This window comes from Larimichthys crocea, chromosome XII (genome assembly GCF_000972845.2).
Source record: "Larimichthys crocea isolate SSNF chromosome XII, L_crocea_2.0, whole genome shotgun sequence".
Lineage (NCBI taxonomy): Eukaryota > Metazoa > Chordata > Actinopteri > Sciaenidae > Larimichthys > Larimichthys crocea.
Genome location: NC_040022.1, coordinates 22,000,439 through 22,020,369, shown reverse-complemented (window position 1 = coordinate 22,020,369; position 19,931 = coordinate 22,000,439). Strand labels below are relative to the sequence as shown.

Genomic DNA, 19,931 nt, shown 5'->3' with positions numbered 1-19,931 from the left:
GTACAACAGCTACATCAGCTCTTTGTAATTTCCACCTAATTTCATTTTTCTTCAATGTGTGCTCATTAACTCACAATTCGCCATCCCACATCAGCTAACCCCCCCGCGTCATGTAGATCGATGGCCTAAGCTTTTTTTTTCCCGAACTGGTCAAATGAGCGTGGATGGCGCCTCCGAAGCGAACATGTACGGTAACTGATCCCGTTGTTTTAGAGAAGAATATTAACATGACCCTCATAGAGACTGCCTCAGGGCATGGGTAATCTCATTTAGCTTGAGTAATGTTGCCTGTCATTAGCAAATGAATACAGTCAGGTCCCTCTGAAAGCTCTGCAATCTATTCTGCTTTGGGTAAAATTAGCCACCAGTTAAGGCTGTTTTTCATCCTGGAATGAAAACTCTAACAGGGAAACTGGCAGCCGTAATTGAAGTTAATCACTGCTGAGTTTAGATGTGCCAATCGTGATTTCTGCAAGTGATTTTGCATGTTTCTGTCATTGCTCTGACAGTTCCAGCACTGAGAGATTGCCAGTGATATTTCTGTTGATCACAATCCAGCGAGTGGCACTCACAGGTGAGTCAGAGCTGACTTCTTGCCAGATGCTGTCATCCGTTTTCGCTTCTTCTTCTCCATCCCCGCTCGGTTGACACAAGGTGATCCCTCCAGTATGACACGCTTGTATCGTCGATTACATGCTACCCGCGGCCGTCCTGCCCAGCTGCCTGTTGCTTGGAGACTCTGCAGCTGTGAGGTATTTGGTCTCTACACAGTCACCAGGGAACCATGAGCAAATGAAGCAGGCTGTGCCAAAAGACACTATTATTACACACTTAGAGACAAGCGGCCTCTCTCACAGCCTCAGCGAGGGACTCCTCCTCTGGGAGAAAAAGCAGTTTTGCTGCAAATGCATCCAGGTGGAACGTGATAATGAACACAAAACTGCCTCTCATCTCCTCTCAACCCCCCGCTGTGGGGTTTTTCTTTTTTTAAAACTAGTGAGTGAGATGATTTATCTTTAATGATCAATTTCCTGGTTCAGTTAGCTACTGATGGTGTTTACAGAAAGCACTTTCTCACGTTACATTCATTTCCTTACAAAAAATGTCAGACATCAGACTCGCTGTGGTGCCTTTGTCCACACACACATCATCAGACATCAGCACACACATACAAACAAGTTCAAACGCAATCTTGTATTCTCCTTTTACCTCTTGCTCTTGCTTTTAATGGCTTGCCATGTAGAAGCAAAAAAAAAAGCCAGAGCTGTGTGAGCATTGCCAGGGATGAAAATGGGCCAGAGTCCTGTCTAAAGTGGGGCACAGTGGTTTATAAAAAGCATGCCCATTTACTCAAGTATTTCATAGGGAAAAGGTTGATTGTGCCTTTGAGATGTATCAGCTTTTTACATTTTTTTTCTCGCATCCTCAACCCATGTGGCATTGTTTCTTTAGTAACACTCTGTGTCCATACAGATTATTATCTTAGTGTATTGTTAAAGCTTAATTAATTAATTAAAGGTCTTTAAATGCTTGTTTCTAAAAAGAATAAACATTCACATGCAGGACAGCCACTTGTTGGATACTTGTTTAGAAGTTCTAATATTTTGAAGAGCCTTCAAAAGACTGGTTGAGTTATAAAAATCAAGATCTCTACTGTCCTGTCAAACATATTCAAACTTTACAAACTGAATATATCAAATCTTAGAGGTCTTATGTCGCAGCCCCCTTTTCTCCATCTTTCCGTATCTGGATCAGCTGCTGACATCAGGTGGGACCGTTGTCTCGAGCCCCCGAACTGCTGATTGGCTAACTAAGTAGATCAGCTCATTGAGACGACAACTAATAAAGGAAATCTCTTCCCCCGAGGAGTCCCCTGGCACACAGCGCATGAGACAATTGAGCTGGAAACGGACGGGGCTGAACAAGAATATGAAAGAGATGTGACAGAGAGTGTTTCAGATACATGATGGATTCATAACATCAGTATCTGATGATGAAACATTGGAAAGCACAAAAAAGCCAAAAACTTGCCAGAGGTTTTCATTCGATTGCCTTTGATGTTGTAGTTAGTAGTGCACAACTGAAACGCTCACAATCAATAGACTGTGTCGAAACTACAAAACCTTTAGTAAAAGTGTCTGATCTTCACCTGTCTCTTGCCAGTGGTCAAGTAATGGGAGCTAATAGGCGCAAGCACTTCCCAGTACATCTTCATCTCGTAGCTGAACGGCCTCAGCTCACCAAAGGCAACTAGGGAGGGAGAGGAAGCGAGGAAGAAACTAGGGCACTGTTATCTGGCCCCTTTTTACCAACCGTCAGGCACAAGGCAGAGAAAGAGAAAGAAAGCGCTGTGGACAGGAGAGCAGACGAGAGGACACCAGAAGTGTAGTGAAGCTGTAGACAACACCGGGGGAACCTCTGGAGTCTGGAGAGCTGAAGACAAGCAAGACAAAGGCAACCTTGACCGTCCTTACGATCACACACACACACACACACACACTTGCATTTCGCTCACCCCGTGTCACACACGCCAACACGTGCAAACCTCAGGCACGTGCGCGTACGCACATCGAGCAGCAACATGTTTGAGGAGCAGGCGACCAAGGTCAAGATCACGTCCGTGGTGATCATTGTGGGCATGTCGTCCATGTTGGCGGCGGTGGTGACCGACCACTGGGCCGTGCTAAGCCCCCGGGTGGAGAAGCTCAATGCTACCTGCGAGGCGGCCCACTTTGGACTCTGGAGGCTCTGCAAGAAGAGCATCTTCATTGTGGAGGAGGACCCTGAGGGCAAAGGCTGTGGCCCCATCAGCTTACCTGGAGGTATGGAGCCTCTTGATGTTACTGATGGTGGATAAAAACCTGCTGTTTTATGTTTTTCTTTTTTGTATTTCTGTGCTTAAGACTAACCATTTGTTCGCTTTGTTATCAAAGTGTGGTAGTTGAGTCTTGGTGGATGGGTAATTACAGTGAAGAGTCTTTTTTTTTTGCCAGATTTTGTTGACTTTTGTTGATGAAATTGTAAAGAAATATTGCACTTTTTCTTTATTTATCTGTATAAACAAGCAGGAGAAAAAAAATTGACTTAAGAGCTGAATATGGCAGTCTGTGTGGTGGAGTCTCTTGCATCACAGTTAGGATTAAGCTTTGACTTTGACACATGAGGGTTTCATCTATGCAGAACTTCACAATCTCCATTAATCCCCCACACGACAAACCCTCAGATTTTGTTGCTGCGACATCAAAAAATCATTTTAACGACCTTCAACTAAAGCGAAAAAAAGGGAAAACAGAGGGTTGGTGTCTGAGGCTGCAGCCTCTTCTTCCATCTGTGTGTCTGCTCACACACATACCACCACATATGTTGGCATGTGCATATGTGTGTGCATGTACACATACAAACAAACACGCACACGCACACACATGGACATGTGTTTGGCCTGAATGTGTAACAGTTCTGCAGCCAGCTTTTTTTTTTTTTTACTGAACCATCATTATCTTCCACAGAGGAAGTCTCTGAACAGGCTGCCAATTAAGCACAGTGGAACAGCTGAAGTCAAGTGCGTAATGGAAGAGTATTCTTCACAGTTCGCATGACAAAAACATGAATCTGTTCTGTCTGGGCTGATGGACCCTCGACGAGAAACTAAATCCATTTTACCTCCCGTCGAAGCCGATGTCAAATGTTACATCATAAGATTTTTATTTAACTTTTATCTCTTGTTCAGTCTGGCTCGCGGTGTCGGAGCACATCTGAGGTTGATTTGCTTTGATCAAACCAGATGCAAGACTTGTCCAGAGAGCAGTTTAAAAGGAATGCGCCTAATTTGAACTATTTTCTGATGCCACAGATAAACAATGTTCAAATGCACCAATTTGTGTGCAAACCATCCCTTTAAAAAAAAAAAGAGAAAAACTACATCCAAAAAGTAAAAAAGTGTACATTTTGGAAGTTCTTTCCTATTCTTGCGTAATATTGCCTACAGTAGGTGATTCCAAAAAAGTCAATCAGAAGCACTCTGTCTCGTCTGCTACGCCAAAATAACCTTGTAGCTTTAATTATAAGCACAGAGCCAACCCTGGGGTAAACAGTGTCTCGCTGGCCTCTGGCCGCGTGTGCGTGCTTTGCAGCCTAACGGCGAGATTTCACTCTGACTCTATCATTGACTTTAGCCTCCAGCTGCAGCACCTCAGGATCAGTGCACGCCTTAATGAAGTGTGGCTTCCCACTCCAGCTCATGAGTTAGAGTCCACCTGGGAGACTCGGGAGGGGAAAAGGGGATTGGAGGGGGGCAAACAAAAGAAAAAAAAGAAAAAAGGAGTCTGGTGGGTGGATTGAGGCAGGGATGCCACAAAGAAGAGAGGCGATACTGTACTGTAGATTTATGCATTACATGTCGTGGGAATGGAAGATGGAGGCTGACATGAGAGTTGTGACAGTATCGAGGGTCTTCAGAGCAACCTCTCGATGTAAAATGTAGACAGAAATCTGTTAAGACGAGTTTCCATGAACAAGTCAATCACCTGTAGAATAACATATTGGAGCATACTGGTGGCTCACTTGTCCACCAGCAAAGGCAGTTAATCGAGTGTGCGCCAAGAAATGCCAGCTGTTTTGTCAGAGACCCCCTTTTCACAACCACAGTAACCACAGTTGTGTTTCCACGCTTGGCTTATGAGGGAAAATGAGTCATTCTGTCATAATGCCTGAAAGGGTCTGCCATTTGCTCCCACGCTTGGCACAATAGTTTAGTTATACAAGGCCATCTCCTCGAATTTGTGGCCCCAGTGGTCGTCAAAAATGGATCTGTGGGTGTGGTAGTGCGTGCTGTCTTTTGTGAAGATGACATTTCGTGTTCAGAAAGTGAATTTCAGTGACCAGCACCTCACTGTACTCCAGTAGCCCACTGGCACCCCAGTTGGTCGATCTTCCAGGCTGGTGTAGATTGACAGCAGTGAGGAACAAAGAGAAATAGAGGCGCTATCTATCTTCAGCCCTTTGTGTTTGTGTGCAATTTCACATGCATAATACTGTTCCACATGTGATAAGATCACAGGTGGTTTTTAAGGGAGTCAGTGTCAGCCAACCTTAACACCTTCATTAACACCTCATGATAAGGTCTGCATCATTAGTAATCAGTAACTCTTTCAGAGTAGATATAATAGGTTGTATACTCCAGTGTTGTGACTTACCTGTCATGTTTTTGCCACTGATTTTGATTCCTGAACCTCTATGAACCATATCGGCCAGTAGCATTTGTTTTGTTAAAGCAGCTGGTAAAGCATGTTGGAAAATCAAGCACTAGATTGTGAACCACATAACACTATATTGACTGAAGTTTTGTTAGTCAGTCATTATAATTAATTAGCTAAGAATCCGAAATTAATTAATTTTTAAAATTTCTCTCTGGAAATGAATCTTTACAGCTGTTTCTTACCAGACCTCAGTTTGTCTTGACAACTACTAGGTTAAAAACGAGGCCTAACTGGTCTGTTGTAGGCTTAAAAACTGACATCCATGGAAACGTTTGGTCTTAATTTGAACCAGAGCATCTGCAGATTAATTCCATACCCATGATATGTACGAGATGATACATCTGTGTGTTTGTTAGTTGTGGTTAGTTCGTTTTTCATCTTGATTGAAAGGGAGGCTGCCCTGCATCTTCGTAGTCAAGATCTGCTAGTAAACAAATACCATGTGTGTCACCAATCAGAATTCAAGATCAACAACAAGAGAGCATTAATCCTGATCTCTGCTGGCTGATTGATCTGGACGTCTCTGATCCAGTATTCAACCAACAGTTCTGAACAAACATTTAGATAATTTTGGATCAATTAGCAACAAGTCAGTGGTACAGAAATAAACTCAACATCTACTCTTACTGGTATGTTTCAAATGGTTGTGAGGCTCTCTAATTTTGATGGATCTACCAAAGTAACTGGCCACTGAGTTTAAAGCCTAATGGAGTGGCTGACTGGCTGACAACACCACATCATTGTAGTGTTTAGCACATAAGCCGAGTTGATAGAGAGTGCACTATAACAGATCACATCCTTGATGAACAGTATATCCAAGCAAGCAGCGGTGATTGGACTTAATAGCACACATTTGCATTTTCCCAAACAGAGGGGGAGATGGTCGTCATGAGGCGCGTACACAAACACTGTTTCATATAGGCACAATTACACCGCTTTTGTGAAGGGGTTGCATAACAACGGCAGTAAAGCGGCGAACCCAAATGACTTTTGAAATGAGCTTCCCACAAATGACGCATGACAGCTTGTGTGCTGTAAAAAATCAAACAAACCCTTTATAGATCACACCGCGCTGCTCGACTGGGAAATAAAGAATAAATGGTTCTTTTGTGTGCACGCGTGTTTCCTGATACATATGTGCGCAAAAGAAACAAGGGAGGGGGATTTAATATCAGAGATGCTTTTAAGCTTCCAAGGGGTCAAGCATCACATTTTCTAATCTAGATACTTCCACCTTACACCTTCAAAATAAAACGTCCTCCTCCTCCTTCGGTGACACTATGCCTGGCTGGTGCCCCCAATTCATACCCTCAAAAGCTCCGATGTCACCTTGAGTGACCGTTTTCTGTCTTTCTAGTCTGTTAGGCTGCTGCTTAAGGTGCGGAGCCAAAACTGCGGAGGTGTGGCGCTGATTTGGCATTCAGAAAGCGAGGTCCGCTGAATCTGAATCTGAATGAATCACTCCCCATTATGTAAATATATGAAAGGAAATACATATTGAGAGATTACCTACAAAATAAGATGCTAAGATGTAGTTTGTGTTGACTGCGACGATGATGATAGTCAAACAAAGATGTTGACGATGTGAATTTAATGATAAAGGTCAGGCCACACACACACAAACACACACACTCATGCATATACAGGATTAGGCTGTGAGGACTCTCCTGTGCTGCCGTGTCCCAGTTATCAGAGCTCCTGGTGGAATAGTCATTCAAATACCAGCACCACCACCACCACTACCACCCATCCTATTCACATTGACCCAGAATTAGTCGGTCATTCTGCATGGCTAGAAAAAGAACAGCCCACCCCCCTCAATCACCTAAAAAAACTCATCTTCTGTAACACTCCTATAAAAAAAATATAGAAGCTATTTGTCACAATAGGTTTAGGTTGTTGATGCCAGTTCATTTATTTCAAACTTTTAAAGGATGAATGGGAAAAGGTGGAAGTCGAGACAGAAACCAACTGGAAAAGGAAAACCACAAGAATATTAAAACTGGAAGAGGAAGTTGAGGTGAAAAAGAAAAGAAGGAGAGGAGAGGAAGAAAAGGGGGAAGGAGAGGCTGCATATCAAAGAGAGGAGGTGGCTGCAGATTTAAATGGAAAGAGGCGAAACTGAAATGACAGACGATACGTCGTTCTAATCAAAGTCCCCCCGGAACTAAATCTCCCCATTAGCCAGACTGCAAGGTCAATTATACGCACACAGATGTTCTCCTCCTCAGTAAATGTTCACCATATAAAATTATGATACAAGCCAAATTTGTTTTTAATCATTTCTGGGCAGTAAGTTTTCCTTTCCTTACAACGTGTTAGTGTTTATGTTGCATTTATATTGTAGTTCAGCCAGTACAGTGTGCCATAAAGACAGAGTAGAACATTTTCTAACTTCTTGGGAGAGACAAACAAGTGGCAAATTTTCTTGAGATTTTCTAAATTTAGTGGCTAGCTCTTTCACGGAAAGGTGGTAACTTCAATGCTTCGAACTAAAAGGTGACAGGTGATCCAGGAAAAAATGCAAAAGAACTAAGAACAAAACTAGGAACAGAGACAGGAACATGGATTTGTTAAACAGCAGAATCAACTGTACAATTAAATCCTTCCATAATCAGAGACCATGGGTTACCAGAACCATCCGGGATGCCATGAACTCTTGCACTGCAGCTTCCAAATTAGGTTTGCAGTCTGGCAACATGGACAATTAAGGAAGAGCTTCTACCCTCAGGCCACTAGGATCCTAAATGAGGACCCTGTCTGGGACTATTTATTCCTCATCGCTATTATCATCATTAGTGTATTATGATTATTACTTATTAAGAATTAGTACTGTCACTTATCAAGACTGTATAGTAGGAGCTCACGGAAATACATGCTCAAATTTTATTTATGATTACACGTGTCACATAAATATAATTTAATTGAAATTGTACCCTTAAATTCCTGTTCACATTAACTCCATGTGTTTGCATGGTGCAGTGCAGCGGTGACCTCACTCCACATTAATAGAATGTGTATGGTCTTCTGTGTGCTCATATCTGTGTATGTGTGAAAACTACTAGATTGAAGAAAGAAAAATAAAGAAATAATAAAGTAATTATTATTAGAAAAGGCTCTGGCAGGTAACTAGCCAATTAATCACCATAGCAACGGCAGCAGACAGTGACAGTTCACTCAAGTGAACCTTAGACGAGAGGAAGTCAGTGGACTGTTCAGTGAACTTTTATAGAAACTTTATTTGCGTTGACGTTAAGGAGATAGTCTGTCAGCTATGGCCCTGCCCTGATATCTGCCTTATCTTTACTGCTTTGACTTTATCATCTTTTTTATTTCTTTTATTGCTTATTTCTTTCGTACCTTACCTTAGTAATGAGGATCACTCTCCTGTTTAAGACCGCACACACACCCACACCCCTGCATCGCGGCATACAGATGAAAACGACTCAATGTAAGCAACTGTGTGACCTGCAGTAAAATTTTATAAATCCAGCACTCTCTGTGTCATGACTCGCCTCTGCATACTGACGAAAACCACGTGAGACAACGAAATTCATCAGTACATCGTGCATCCTCAAATACTTTTCCCCCCGTACAAGTGAAGTATACAGTTTGAAACATAAATCTAACCACTGTGTTGCTTGTCAAAGCTTTCAAACCATCCGAGGATTATCACAACGAAAAACATTATAACTGCACGTTTATTTTCTTTTAGTGGCTTTAAACTGCAGTTTTTGGCACTTCCGTATAGGCTTCGCTTCACAGCCGCTTGGCCACAAAAGACTCATATTTTTTTAGATAAAAGCTCTTAAAACCCACTGAAAGCGACCTCCTCAAACAGGAAACAGACACAGTTTGCAGCTAGTCGCAGAGAATAGTCCATTTCTGAAGCCAAGAAAATCTGTCACTATCCCAACTCTCATTTTCTTTCTCTGGTATCTAAGTTATCTTTTGTGATTCATCAGGATCGAGCTGATAACAGAGGTCTTTCTGTCTGGTCTGTGTGTGGTGAGTAGATAATAGCAAATCTTTAGCTATACACCTGAACACATATTAGTTTAGATTAGCTTATCCCCAGAGATAAAGGCACCTAATGAGAGAATACTAATGAAAATAATATATTTACTGATCCAAGTTGCACTGTGACCCCGCCTCTGGTTCTCCCTACCACCAGCCTGTACATCCACTCACACACACACACACACACACATACTTCCACAATTGCATACTATTAAACGCATACACACACACACATATGCATGCACACACACTCCTCTAGATATGCCTTTACATGGGTAAATAGATAGGACTAGGCAAGACCTGCAGCAGCCTGTTGCTAGGTTACCTTTTTAGTGATTCTTTCTCATCCTGGGTAACAAACAGCTCCTCTGTTGCCTGGCACACACACACACACACACACACACGCACTTAGTATGTGCACACACAAACATTGTCTGTGTCTCTGTGTGGACAGAGAAGAGCACCTGTCTGCTTTATGGGTTTAATCTCAGTGAGAAAGGATGGTGAGTGGACGGAAGAGGGGACACTTACTTGGCCTTTACGTCCTTTCCACTCCCCTCCCTCTCTCATCCCGGCTGCCCTTAGAGACCGCAAATAGATAGATAGATGTGTGGGCAATGTCTGCATCCAGGAATCGTTTTTCTGTAAGGGGCTATCTTGAAGATTGTGGTCAAAGGACTACAGTTTGGGCACAGAAATGTATCATCCCTGTGTAGAAATTGCTGTGAGCTGATTTCTGAGGAGTAAACACATCAGCCAACGTGGAGGACAGTGAAGGATCGGACTTTAAGACTGTGTATTTGTAACACTAATGAGACTAATATCAAAAATACAAGAGTGTATATAGATAATGTAGTTCCCTCTCGTGAACGAAATGACGAAGCCAAGCGGTTCTTTATGTTACAGACTTTAATCACACTATCTGCGTGATTTTTCGCCGTGAGAACTGGTACAAAACATACAAAGGAAAGTACATGAAAATAAATTAGGTACACATAGAAAGACTCCAGCCGTAATTGAAGTTAATCCACTGCTGAGTTTAGATGTTGCCAATCGTGTTTCTGCAAGTATTTTGCAGTTTCTGTCATTGCTCTGACCGTTCCAGCACTGAGAGATTGCCGTGGAGATTTCTGTTGATCACAATCCAGCGAGTGGCACTCACAGGTGGTCAGAGCTGACTTCTTGCCAGATGCTGTCATCCGTTTTCGCTTCTTCTTCTCCATCCGCTCGGTTGACACAATGTGATCCCTCAGTATGACCACGCTTGTATCGTCGATTACATGCTACCCGCGGTCGTCCTGCCCAGCTGCCTGTTGCTTGGAGACTCTGCCGCTGTGAGGTATTTGGTTCTCTACAACAGTCCCAGGGACCATGAGCAAATAAGCAGGCTGTGCCCAAAAAGACACCATATTACACACTTAGAGACAAGCGGCCTCTCTCACAGCCTCAGCGGGGACTCCTCCTCTGGGAGGAAAAAGCAGTTTTGCTGCAAATGCATCCCGGTGGAAACGTGATAATGAACACAAAATGCTCTTCATCTCCTCTCAACCCCCCGCTGTGGGTGTTTTTCTTTTTTTAAAACTAGTGAGTGAGATGATTTATCTTTAATGATCAATTTCCTGGTTCAGTAGCTACTGATGGTGTTTACAGAAGCACTTTCTCACGTTACATTCATTTTCTCCAAAAAATGTCAGGAATCAGACTCGCTGTGTGCCTTTGTCCACAACACAATCATCAGACATCAGCCACCACATACAACAAGTTCAAACGCAATCTTGTATTTCCTTTTACCTCTTGCTCTTGCTTTTAATGGCTTGCCATGTAGAAAGAAAAAAAAAGCACCGAGCTGTGGCATTGCCAGGGATGAAAATGGGCCAGAGTCCTGTCTAAAGTGTGGGCAACGTGGTTTATAAAAAGCATGCCCATTTACTCAAGTATTCATAGGGAAAGGTTGATTGTGCCTTTGAGATGTATCAGCTTTTTACATTTTTTTTCTCCATCCTCAACCATGTGGCATTGTTTCTTATAACACTCTGTGTCCCATACAGATTATTATCTTAGTGTTTGTTAAAGATTAATTAATTAATAAAGGTCTTTAAATGCTGTTTCCAAAAAGAACTTTATGTGCAGGACAGCCACTTGTTGGATACTTTTAGAAGTTCTGAATTTTAAAGAGCCTTCAAAAGACCGGTTGAGTTAAAAATCAAGATCTCTTACTGTCCTGTCAAACATATTCAAACTTATAAACTGAATATATCAAATCTTCGATCTTATGTCACAGCCCCCTTTTCTCCATCTTTCCGTATCTGGATCAGCTGCTGTACATCGGTGGGACCGTTGTCTCGACCCCCGAACTGCTGATTGGCTAACTAAGTAGATCAGCTCATTGAGAGACAACTAATAAAGGAAACTCTTCCCCCGAGGAGTCCCCTGGCACACAGCGCATGGACATTGAGCTGAAACGGACGGGGCTGAACAAGAATATGAAAGAGATGTGACAGAGAGTGTTTCAGATCATGATGGTTCATTAAAATCAGTATCTGATGATGAACATGTGAAAGCACAAAAAAGCCAAAAACTTGCCAGAGGTTTTACATTCGATTGCCTTTGATGTTGTAGTTAGTAGCGCACAACTGAAACGCTCACCACAATCAATGACTGTGTCGAACCTTTAGTAAAAGTGTCTGATCTTCACCTGTCTCTTGCCAGTGGTCACAGTATGGGAGCTAATAGGCGCAAGCACTTCTTCCAGTACATCTTCATCTCGAAAGTGAACGGCCTCAGCCCACCAAAGCAACTAGGGAGGGAGGAAAGCTAGGAAGAACTAGGGCACTGTTATCTGGCCCTTTTTACCAACCGTCAGGCCAAGCAGGCGAAAGAGAAAGAAAGCGCTGTGGGCAGGAGAGCAGCGAGAGGACACCAGAAGTGTAGTGAAGCTGTAGACAACACCGGGGGAACCTCTGGAGTCTGGAGAGCTGAAGACAAGCACAGACAAAAGGCAACCTTGACCGTCCTTACGATCACACACACACCACCCACATACACAGCCACACCACAACACACTTGCATTTCGCTCACCCCGTGTCACCACAGCCAACACGTGCAAAACGCGGCACGGCGCGTACGCACATCGAACCCACAATGTTTGAGGAGCAGGCGACCAGGTCAAGATCACGTCCGTGGTGATCATCGTGGGCATGTCGCCCATGTTGGCGGCGGTGGGTGACCACACTGGGCCGTGCTGAGCCCCCGGGTGGAGAAGTCAATGCTACCTGCGAGGCGGCCCACTTTGGACTCTGGAGGCCTGCAAGAAGAGCATCTTCATGGTGGGAGGGGACCCTGAGGGCCAAGGCTGTGGCCCCATCAGCTTACCTGGAGGTTATGGAGCTCTTGATGTTCCTGTTGGTGGATAAAAACCTGTGTTTTATGTTTTTTTTTTGTATTTCTGTGCTTAAGACAACCATTTGTTCACTTTGTTATCAAAGTGTGGTAGCTGAGTCTTGTGTGGATGGGTAATTACAGTGAAGTCTTTTTTTTTTTGCCAGATTTTGTTGACTTTAGTTGATGAAATTGTAAGAATATTGCACTTCTTCTTTATTTATCTGTTAAACAAGCAGGAGGAAAAAAAATTGTTAAGAGCTGATATGGCAGTCTGTGTGGTGGAGTCTTTTGCCATCACAGTTAGGATTAAGCTTTGACTTTGACACATGAGGGTTTCATCTATGCAGAAACTTCACCAATCTCCATTAATCCCCACACGACAAACCCTCAGATTTTGTTGCTGCGACATCAAAAAAATCATTTTAACGACCCTCAACTAAACGAAAAAAGGGAAAAACAGAGGGTTCGTGTCTCAGGCTGCAGCCTCTTCTTCCATCTGTGTGTCTGCTCACACACATACCACCCATTGTTGGCATGGGCATATGTGTGTGATGTAACACATACCAACAAACACGCACACGCCCACACATGGACATGTGTTTGGCCTGAATGTGTACACGTTCTGCAGCCAGCTTCTTTTTTTTACTGAACCACTTACTTCCACCGAGGAAGTCCTGAACCGGCTGGCCAATTAAGACCAGTGGAAACAGCTGAGTGCAAGGCGGAAGGGAAGGTATCTAAGCGCATGGACAAAAACATGAATTGCTGTCTGGGCTGATGGACCCTCGACGAGAACAAAATCCATTTTACCCCCGGCGAAGCCGATGTCACATGTTACATCATAAGATTTTTATTTAACTTTTATCTCTTGTTCAGTCTGGCTCGCGGTGTGGAGCACATCTGAGGTTGATTTGCTTTGATCAAACCAGATGCAGACTTGTCCAGAGAGCCGTTTAAAAGGAATGCGCCTAATTTGAACTATTTTCTGATGCCACAGATAAACAATGTTCAATGCACCAATTTTGTGCAAACCATCCCTTTAAAAAAAAAGAGAAAAAACTACATCCAAAAAGTAAAAAGTGTACATTTTGGAAGTTTCTTTCCTCTTCTTGCGTAATATTGCCTACAGTAGGTGATTCAAAAAAGTCAATCAGAAGCACTCTGTCTCGTCTGCTCGCCAAAAATAACCTTGTAGCTTTAATTACAAGCACAGAGCCAAACCTGGGGTAAAACAGTGTCTCGTGGCCTCTGGCCGCGTGGCGTGCTTTGCAGCCTAACGGCGAGATTTCACTCTGACTCTATCATTGACTTTAGCCTCCAGCTGCAGCACCTCAGGATCAGTGCACGCCTTAATGAAGTGTGGCTTCCCACTCCAGCTCATGAGTTAGAGTCCACCCTGGGAGACTCGGAGGGGAAAAGGGGATTGGAGGGGGGGCAAACAAAGAAAAAAGAAAAAAGGAGTCTGGTGGGTGGATTGGGCAGGGATGCCCGGTGCCCAAAGAAGGGAGGCGATACTGTACTGTGATTTATGCATTACATGTCGTGGGAATGGAAGAGGAGGCTGACACGAGAGTTGTGACCGTATCGAGGACCTTCCCACGAACACAGTCAATCCACCTGTAGAATACATATTGGAGCATACTGGTGTCTCACTTGTCCACCAGCAAGGCAGTAATCGAGTGTGCGCCAAGAAATGCCAGCGTTTTTTCAGAGACCCCCTTTTCACACCACAGTACCCACGTTGTGTTTCCACGCTTGGCTTATGAGGGAAAATGAGTCATTCTGTCATAATGCCTGAAAGGGTCTGCCATTTGCTCCCACGCTTTGCACAATAGTTTAGTTATACAAGGCCATCTCCTCGAATTTGTGGCCCCAGTGGTCGTCAAAAATGGTCTGTGGGTGTGGGTGTGCGTGCTGTCTTTTGTGAAGATGACATTTCGTGTTCAGAAAGTGAATTTCAGTGACCAGCGCCTCACTGTACTCCAGTAGCCCACTGGCACCCCAGTTGGTCGATCTTCCAGGCTGGTGTAGATTGACAAGCCGTGAGGAACAAAGAGAAATAGAGGCGCTATCATCTTCAGCCTTTGTGTTTGTGTGCAATTTCACATGCATAATACTGTTCCACATGTGATAAGATCACAGGTGGTTTTTTAAGGGAGTCAGTGTCAGCCAACCTTAACACCTTCATTAACACCTCATGATAAGGTCTGCATCATTAGTAATCAGTAACTTTCAGAGTAGTATAATAGGTTTTATACTCCAGTGTTTGACTTACCTGTCATGTTTTTGCCACTGATTTGGATTCCTGAACCTCTATGAACCATATCGGCCAGTAGCATTTGTTTTGTTAAAGCAGCTGGTAAAGCATGTGAAAAAACAGCACTAGATTGTGAACCACATAACACTATATTGATCGAAGTTTTGTTAGTCAGTCATTATAATTAAATAGCTAAGTCACGAAACTACTTTTATTTAAAATTTCTCTCTGGAAATGAATCTTTACAGCTGTTTCTTACCAGACCTCAGTTTGTCTCGACAACTACTAGGTTAAAAACGAGGCCTAACTAGTCTGTTGTAGGCTTAAAAAAAATGACATCCATTGAAACGTTTGGCCTTAATTTGAACCAGGGCATCTGCAGATTAATTCCATACCCAAGATATGTACGAGATGATACATCTGTGTGTTTGTTAGTTGTGGTTAGTTCGTTTTTCATCTGATTGAAAGGGAGGCTGCCCTGCATCTTCGTAGTCAAGATCTTCTAGTGAACAAATACCATGTGTGTCCTCAATCAGAATTCAAGATCAACAACAAGAGGCATTAATCCTGATCTCTGCTGGCTGATCGATCTGGACGTCTCTGATCCAGTATTCAACCAACAGTTCTGAAAAATAGATAATTTTGGATCACATTAGCAACAAGTCAGTGGTACAGAAATAAACACATCTACTCTTACTGGTATGTTTCAAAAGGTTGTGAGGCTCTCTAATTTTGATGGATCTACTAAAGTAATGGCCACTGAGTTTAAAGCCTAATGGAGTGGCTGACTGGCTGACAAACACCACATCATTGTAGTGTTTAGCACATAAGCCGAGTTGATAGAGAGTGCACTATAACAGTCACATCCTTGATGAACAGTATATCCAAGCAAGCAGCGGTGATTGGGACTTAATAGCACACATTTGCATTTTCCCAAACAGAGGAGATGGTCGTCATGAGGCGCGTACACAAACACTGTTTCATATAGGCACACATTACACCGCTTTTTGAAGGGGTTGCATAACAACGGCAGTAAACGGCGGGAACCCAAATGACTTTGAAATGAGCTTCCCACAAATGACGCATGACAGCTTGTGTGCTGTAAAAAATCAAACCAAACCCTTTATAGATCACACCGCGCTGCTCGACTGGGAAATTAAAGAATAAATGGTTCTTTTGTGTGCACGCGTGTTTTCTGATACATATGTGCGCAAAAGAAAACAAGGGAGGGGGATTTAATTCAGAGATGCTTTCAAACTTCCAAGGGGTCAAGCATCACATTTTCTAATCTAGATACTTCCACCTTGCACTTCAAAATAAAAACGTCCTCCTCCCTTCGGTGACACTATGCCTGGCTGGTGCCCCCAATTCATACCCTCAAAAGCTCCGATGTCACCTTGAGCGACCGTTTTCTGTCTTTCTAGTCTGTTAGGCTGCTGCTTAAGGTGCGGAGCCAAAAAGCGGAGGTGTGGCGCTGATTTGGCATTCAGAAAGCGAGGTCCGCTGAATCTGAATCTGAATGAATCACTGCCATTATGTAATATATGAAAGGAAATACTATATGAGAGATTACCTGCAAAATGAGATGCTAAGATGTAGTTTGTGTTGACTGCGACGATGATGATAGTCAAACAAAGATGTTGACGATGTTGAATTTAATGATAAAGGTCAGGCCACACACACACACATACACACACACAAACACACACACACTCATGCATATACAGGATTAGGCTGTGAGGACTCTCCTGTGCTGCCTTGTCCCAGTTATCAGAGCTCCTGGTGGAATAGTCATTCAAATACCAGCACCACCACCACACCTACCCCCCATCCTTTCACATGACCCAGAATTAGTCGGATTTCTGCATGGCTAGAAAAAGAACAGCCCACCCCCCTCAATCACCTAAAAAAACTCATCTTCTGTAACACTCCTATAAAAAATATAGAAGCTATTTGTCACAATAGGTTTAGGTTGTTGATGCCAGTTCATTTATTTCAAACTTTTAAAGGATGAATGGGAAAGGTGGAAGTCGAGACAGAAACCAACTGGAAAAGAAAAACCACAGAATATTAAAAACTGGAAGAGGAAGTTGAGGTGAAAAAGAGAAAGAAGGAGAGGAGAGGAAGAAAAGGAAAAGGAGAGGCTGCATATCAAAGAGAGGAGGGGCTGCAGATTAAATGGAAAGAGGCGAAACTGATAATGACAGACGATACGTCGTTCTAATCAAAGTCCCCCCGGAACTAAATCTCCCCATTAGCCAGACTGCAAGGTCAATTATACGCACACGATGTTCTCCTCCCAGTAAATGTTCACTATATAAATTATGATAAGCCAAATTTGTTTTTAATCATTTCTGGGCAGTAAGTTTTCCTTTCCTTACAACGTGTTAGTGTTTTTTGTTGCATTTATATTATAGTTCAGCCAGTACAGTGTGCCATAAAGACAGAGTAGAACACTTTTCTAACTTCTTGGGAGCGACAAACAAGTGGCAAATTTTCTTGAGATTTTCTAAATTTGTGGCTAGCTCTTTTACGGAAAGTGGTAACTTCAATGCTTCGAACTAAAAGGTGACAGGTGATCCAGAAAAAATGCAAAGAAATGCAATAATCAAGAAATAAGAACAAAACTGGGAACAGAGACGGAACTGGATTTGTTAAACAGCAGAATCAACATGTACAATTAAATCCTTCCCATAATCAGGACCATGGGTTACCAGAACCCTCCGGATGCCATGAACTCTTGCACTGCAGCTTCCAAATTAGGTTTGCAGTCTAGCAACATGGACAATTAAGAGAGAGCTTATACCCTCAGGCCACTGGATCCTAAATGAGGACCCTGTCTGGGACTATTTATTCTCATCGCTATTATCATCATTAGTGTATTATGATATTACTTATTAAGATTAGTACTGTCACTTATCAAGTATGTATAGTAGGAGCTCACGGAAATACATACTAAAATTTTATTTATGATTACACTGTCACATAAATATAATTTAAATTGAAATGTACCCTTAATTCCTGTTCACATTTATTCCATGTGTTTGCATGGTGCAGTGCAGCGGTGACCTCACTTCCACATTAATGCATTGTATGGTCTTCTGTGTGTGCTCATATCTGTGTATGTGTGAAAACTACTAAGACTGAAGAAAGAAAAAAAACAAATTCCAAGCAAATAAAGTATTATTATTAGAAAAGGCTCTGGCAGGTAACTAGCCAATTATCACCAATGCAACGGCAGGCAGACAGTGACAGTCCACTCAAGTGAACCTTAGACGAGAGGAAGTCAGAGGACTGTTCAGTGAACTTTATAGAACTGTATTTGCGTTCGTTAAGGAGATAGTCTGTCAGCTATGGCCCTGCCTGATAACTGCCTTTCTTTACTGCTTTGACTTTATCGTCTTTTTTATGCTTATTTCTTTCATACCTTACCCTAGTAATGAGGATCATCTCCTGTTAAGAACGCACCACACACACCACCTGCATCGCGGCATAAGATGAAAAACACTCAATGTAAGCCACTGTGTGACTTGCAGTAAAATTTTATTAAATCCTGCAGTCCCTGTGTCATGACTCGCTCTGCATACTGACGAAAACCACGTGAGACAACGAAATCCATCAGTACATCGTGCATCCTCAAATACTTTTCCCCCCGTACAAGTGAAGTATACAGTTTGAAACATTAATCTAACCACTGTGTTGCTTGTCAAAGCTTTCAAACCATCCGAGATTATCACAACGAATAACATTATAACTGCACGTTTATTTTTCTTTAGTGGCTTAAAACTGCAGTTTTTTGCACTTCCGTATAGGCTTCGCTTCCCAGCCGCTTGGCCACAAAAGACTCATATTTTTTAGATAAAAGCTCTTAAAACCCACTGGAAGCGACCTCCTCAAACAGAAACACAGAACAGTTTGCAGCTAGTCGCAGAGAATGTCCATTTCTGAAGCCAAGAAATCTGTCACTATCCCAACTTCATTTTCTTTCTCTGGTATCTAAGTTATCTTTTGTGATTCATCAGGATCGAGCTGATAACAGAGTCTTTCTGTCTGGGTCTTGTGTGTTGAGTAGATAATAGCAACTCTTAGCTTACACCTGAACACATATTAGTTTAGATTAGCTTATCCCCGAGATAAAGGCACCTAATGAGAGAATACTAATGAAAATAATATATTTACTGATCCAAGCTGCACTGTGCACCCGCCTCTGGTTCTCCCTACCACCAGCCTGGACATCCACTCACACACACACTCATACTTCCACAATTGCATACTATTAAACGCATACACACACACACATATGCCTGCACCACACACTCTCTAGATATGCCTTTACATGGGTAATAGATAGGACTAGGCAAGACCTGCAGCAGCTGTTGCTAGGTTACCTTTTTAGTGATTCTTTCTCATCCTGGGTAACAAACAGCTCCTTGTTGCTGGCCCACACACACACACACACAACACGCACTTAGTATGTGCACACACAAACATTGTCTGTGTCTCTGTGTGGACAGAGAAGAGCACCTGTCTGCTTTATGGGTTTAATCTCAGCGAGAAAGGATGGTGAGTGGACGGAAGAGGGGACACTTACTTGGCCTTTACGTCTTTCCACCCCCTCCCTCTCTCATCCCGCTGCCCTTAGAGACCGCAAATAGATAGATGATGTGTGGGCAATGTCTGCATCCAGGAATCGTTTTTCTGTAAGGGCTATCTTGAAGATTGTGGTCAAAGGACTACACGTTTGGGCACCGAAATGTATCATCCCTGTGTAGAAATTGCTGTGAGCTGTTTCTGAGGGAGTAAACACATCAGCCAGCGTGGAGGACAGTGAAGGATCGGACTTTAAGACTGTGTATTTGTAACACTAATGAGACTAATATCAAAAATACAAGAGTGTATATAGATAATATATACATATAACATATATCAGCTCTTTCCATTTTAATATATTGTATATATTTATATTGTTTTTATTTTAATACTTGATTTTTTTTAATCTTCCTTATATTTTTAGTAAT

General features: G+C 42.7%; 1 protein-coding gene across 1 annotated transcript in view; it reads left to right on the top strand.

Moving 5' to 3' along the window:
- The first annotated feature begins 2,215 nt into the window (after window positions 1–2,215).
- The window catches only part of cacng1b (calcium channel, voltage-dependent, gamma subunit 1b), a 22,787-nt gene continuing 5,071 nt past the window's right edge, over window positions 2,216–19,931 (top strand). The window contains exon 1 of the mRNA XM_027284878.1: window positions 2,216–2,822. Coding sequence (XP_027140679.1) covers window positions 2,582–2,822 — 241 coding nt within the window. The 5' untranslated portion in view covers window positions 2,216–2,581. The remainder of the gene's footprint in view (window positions 2,823–19,931) is intronic.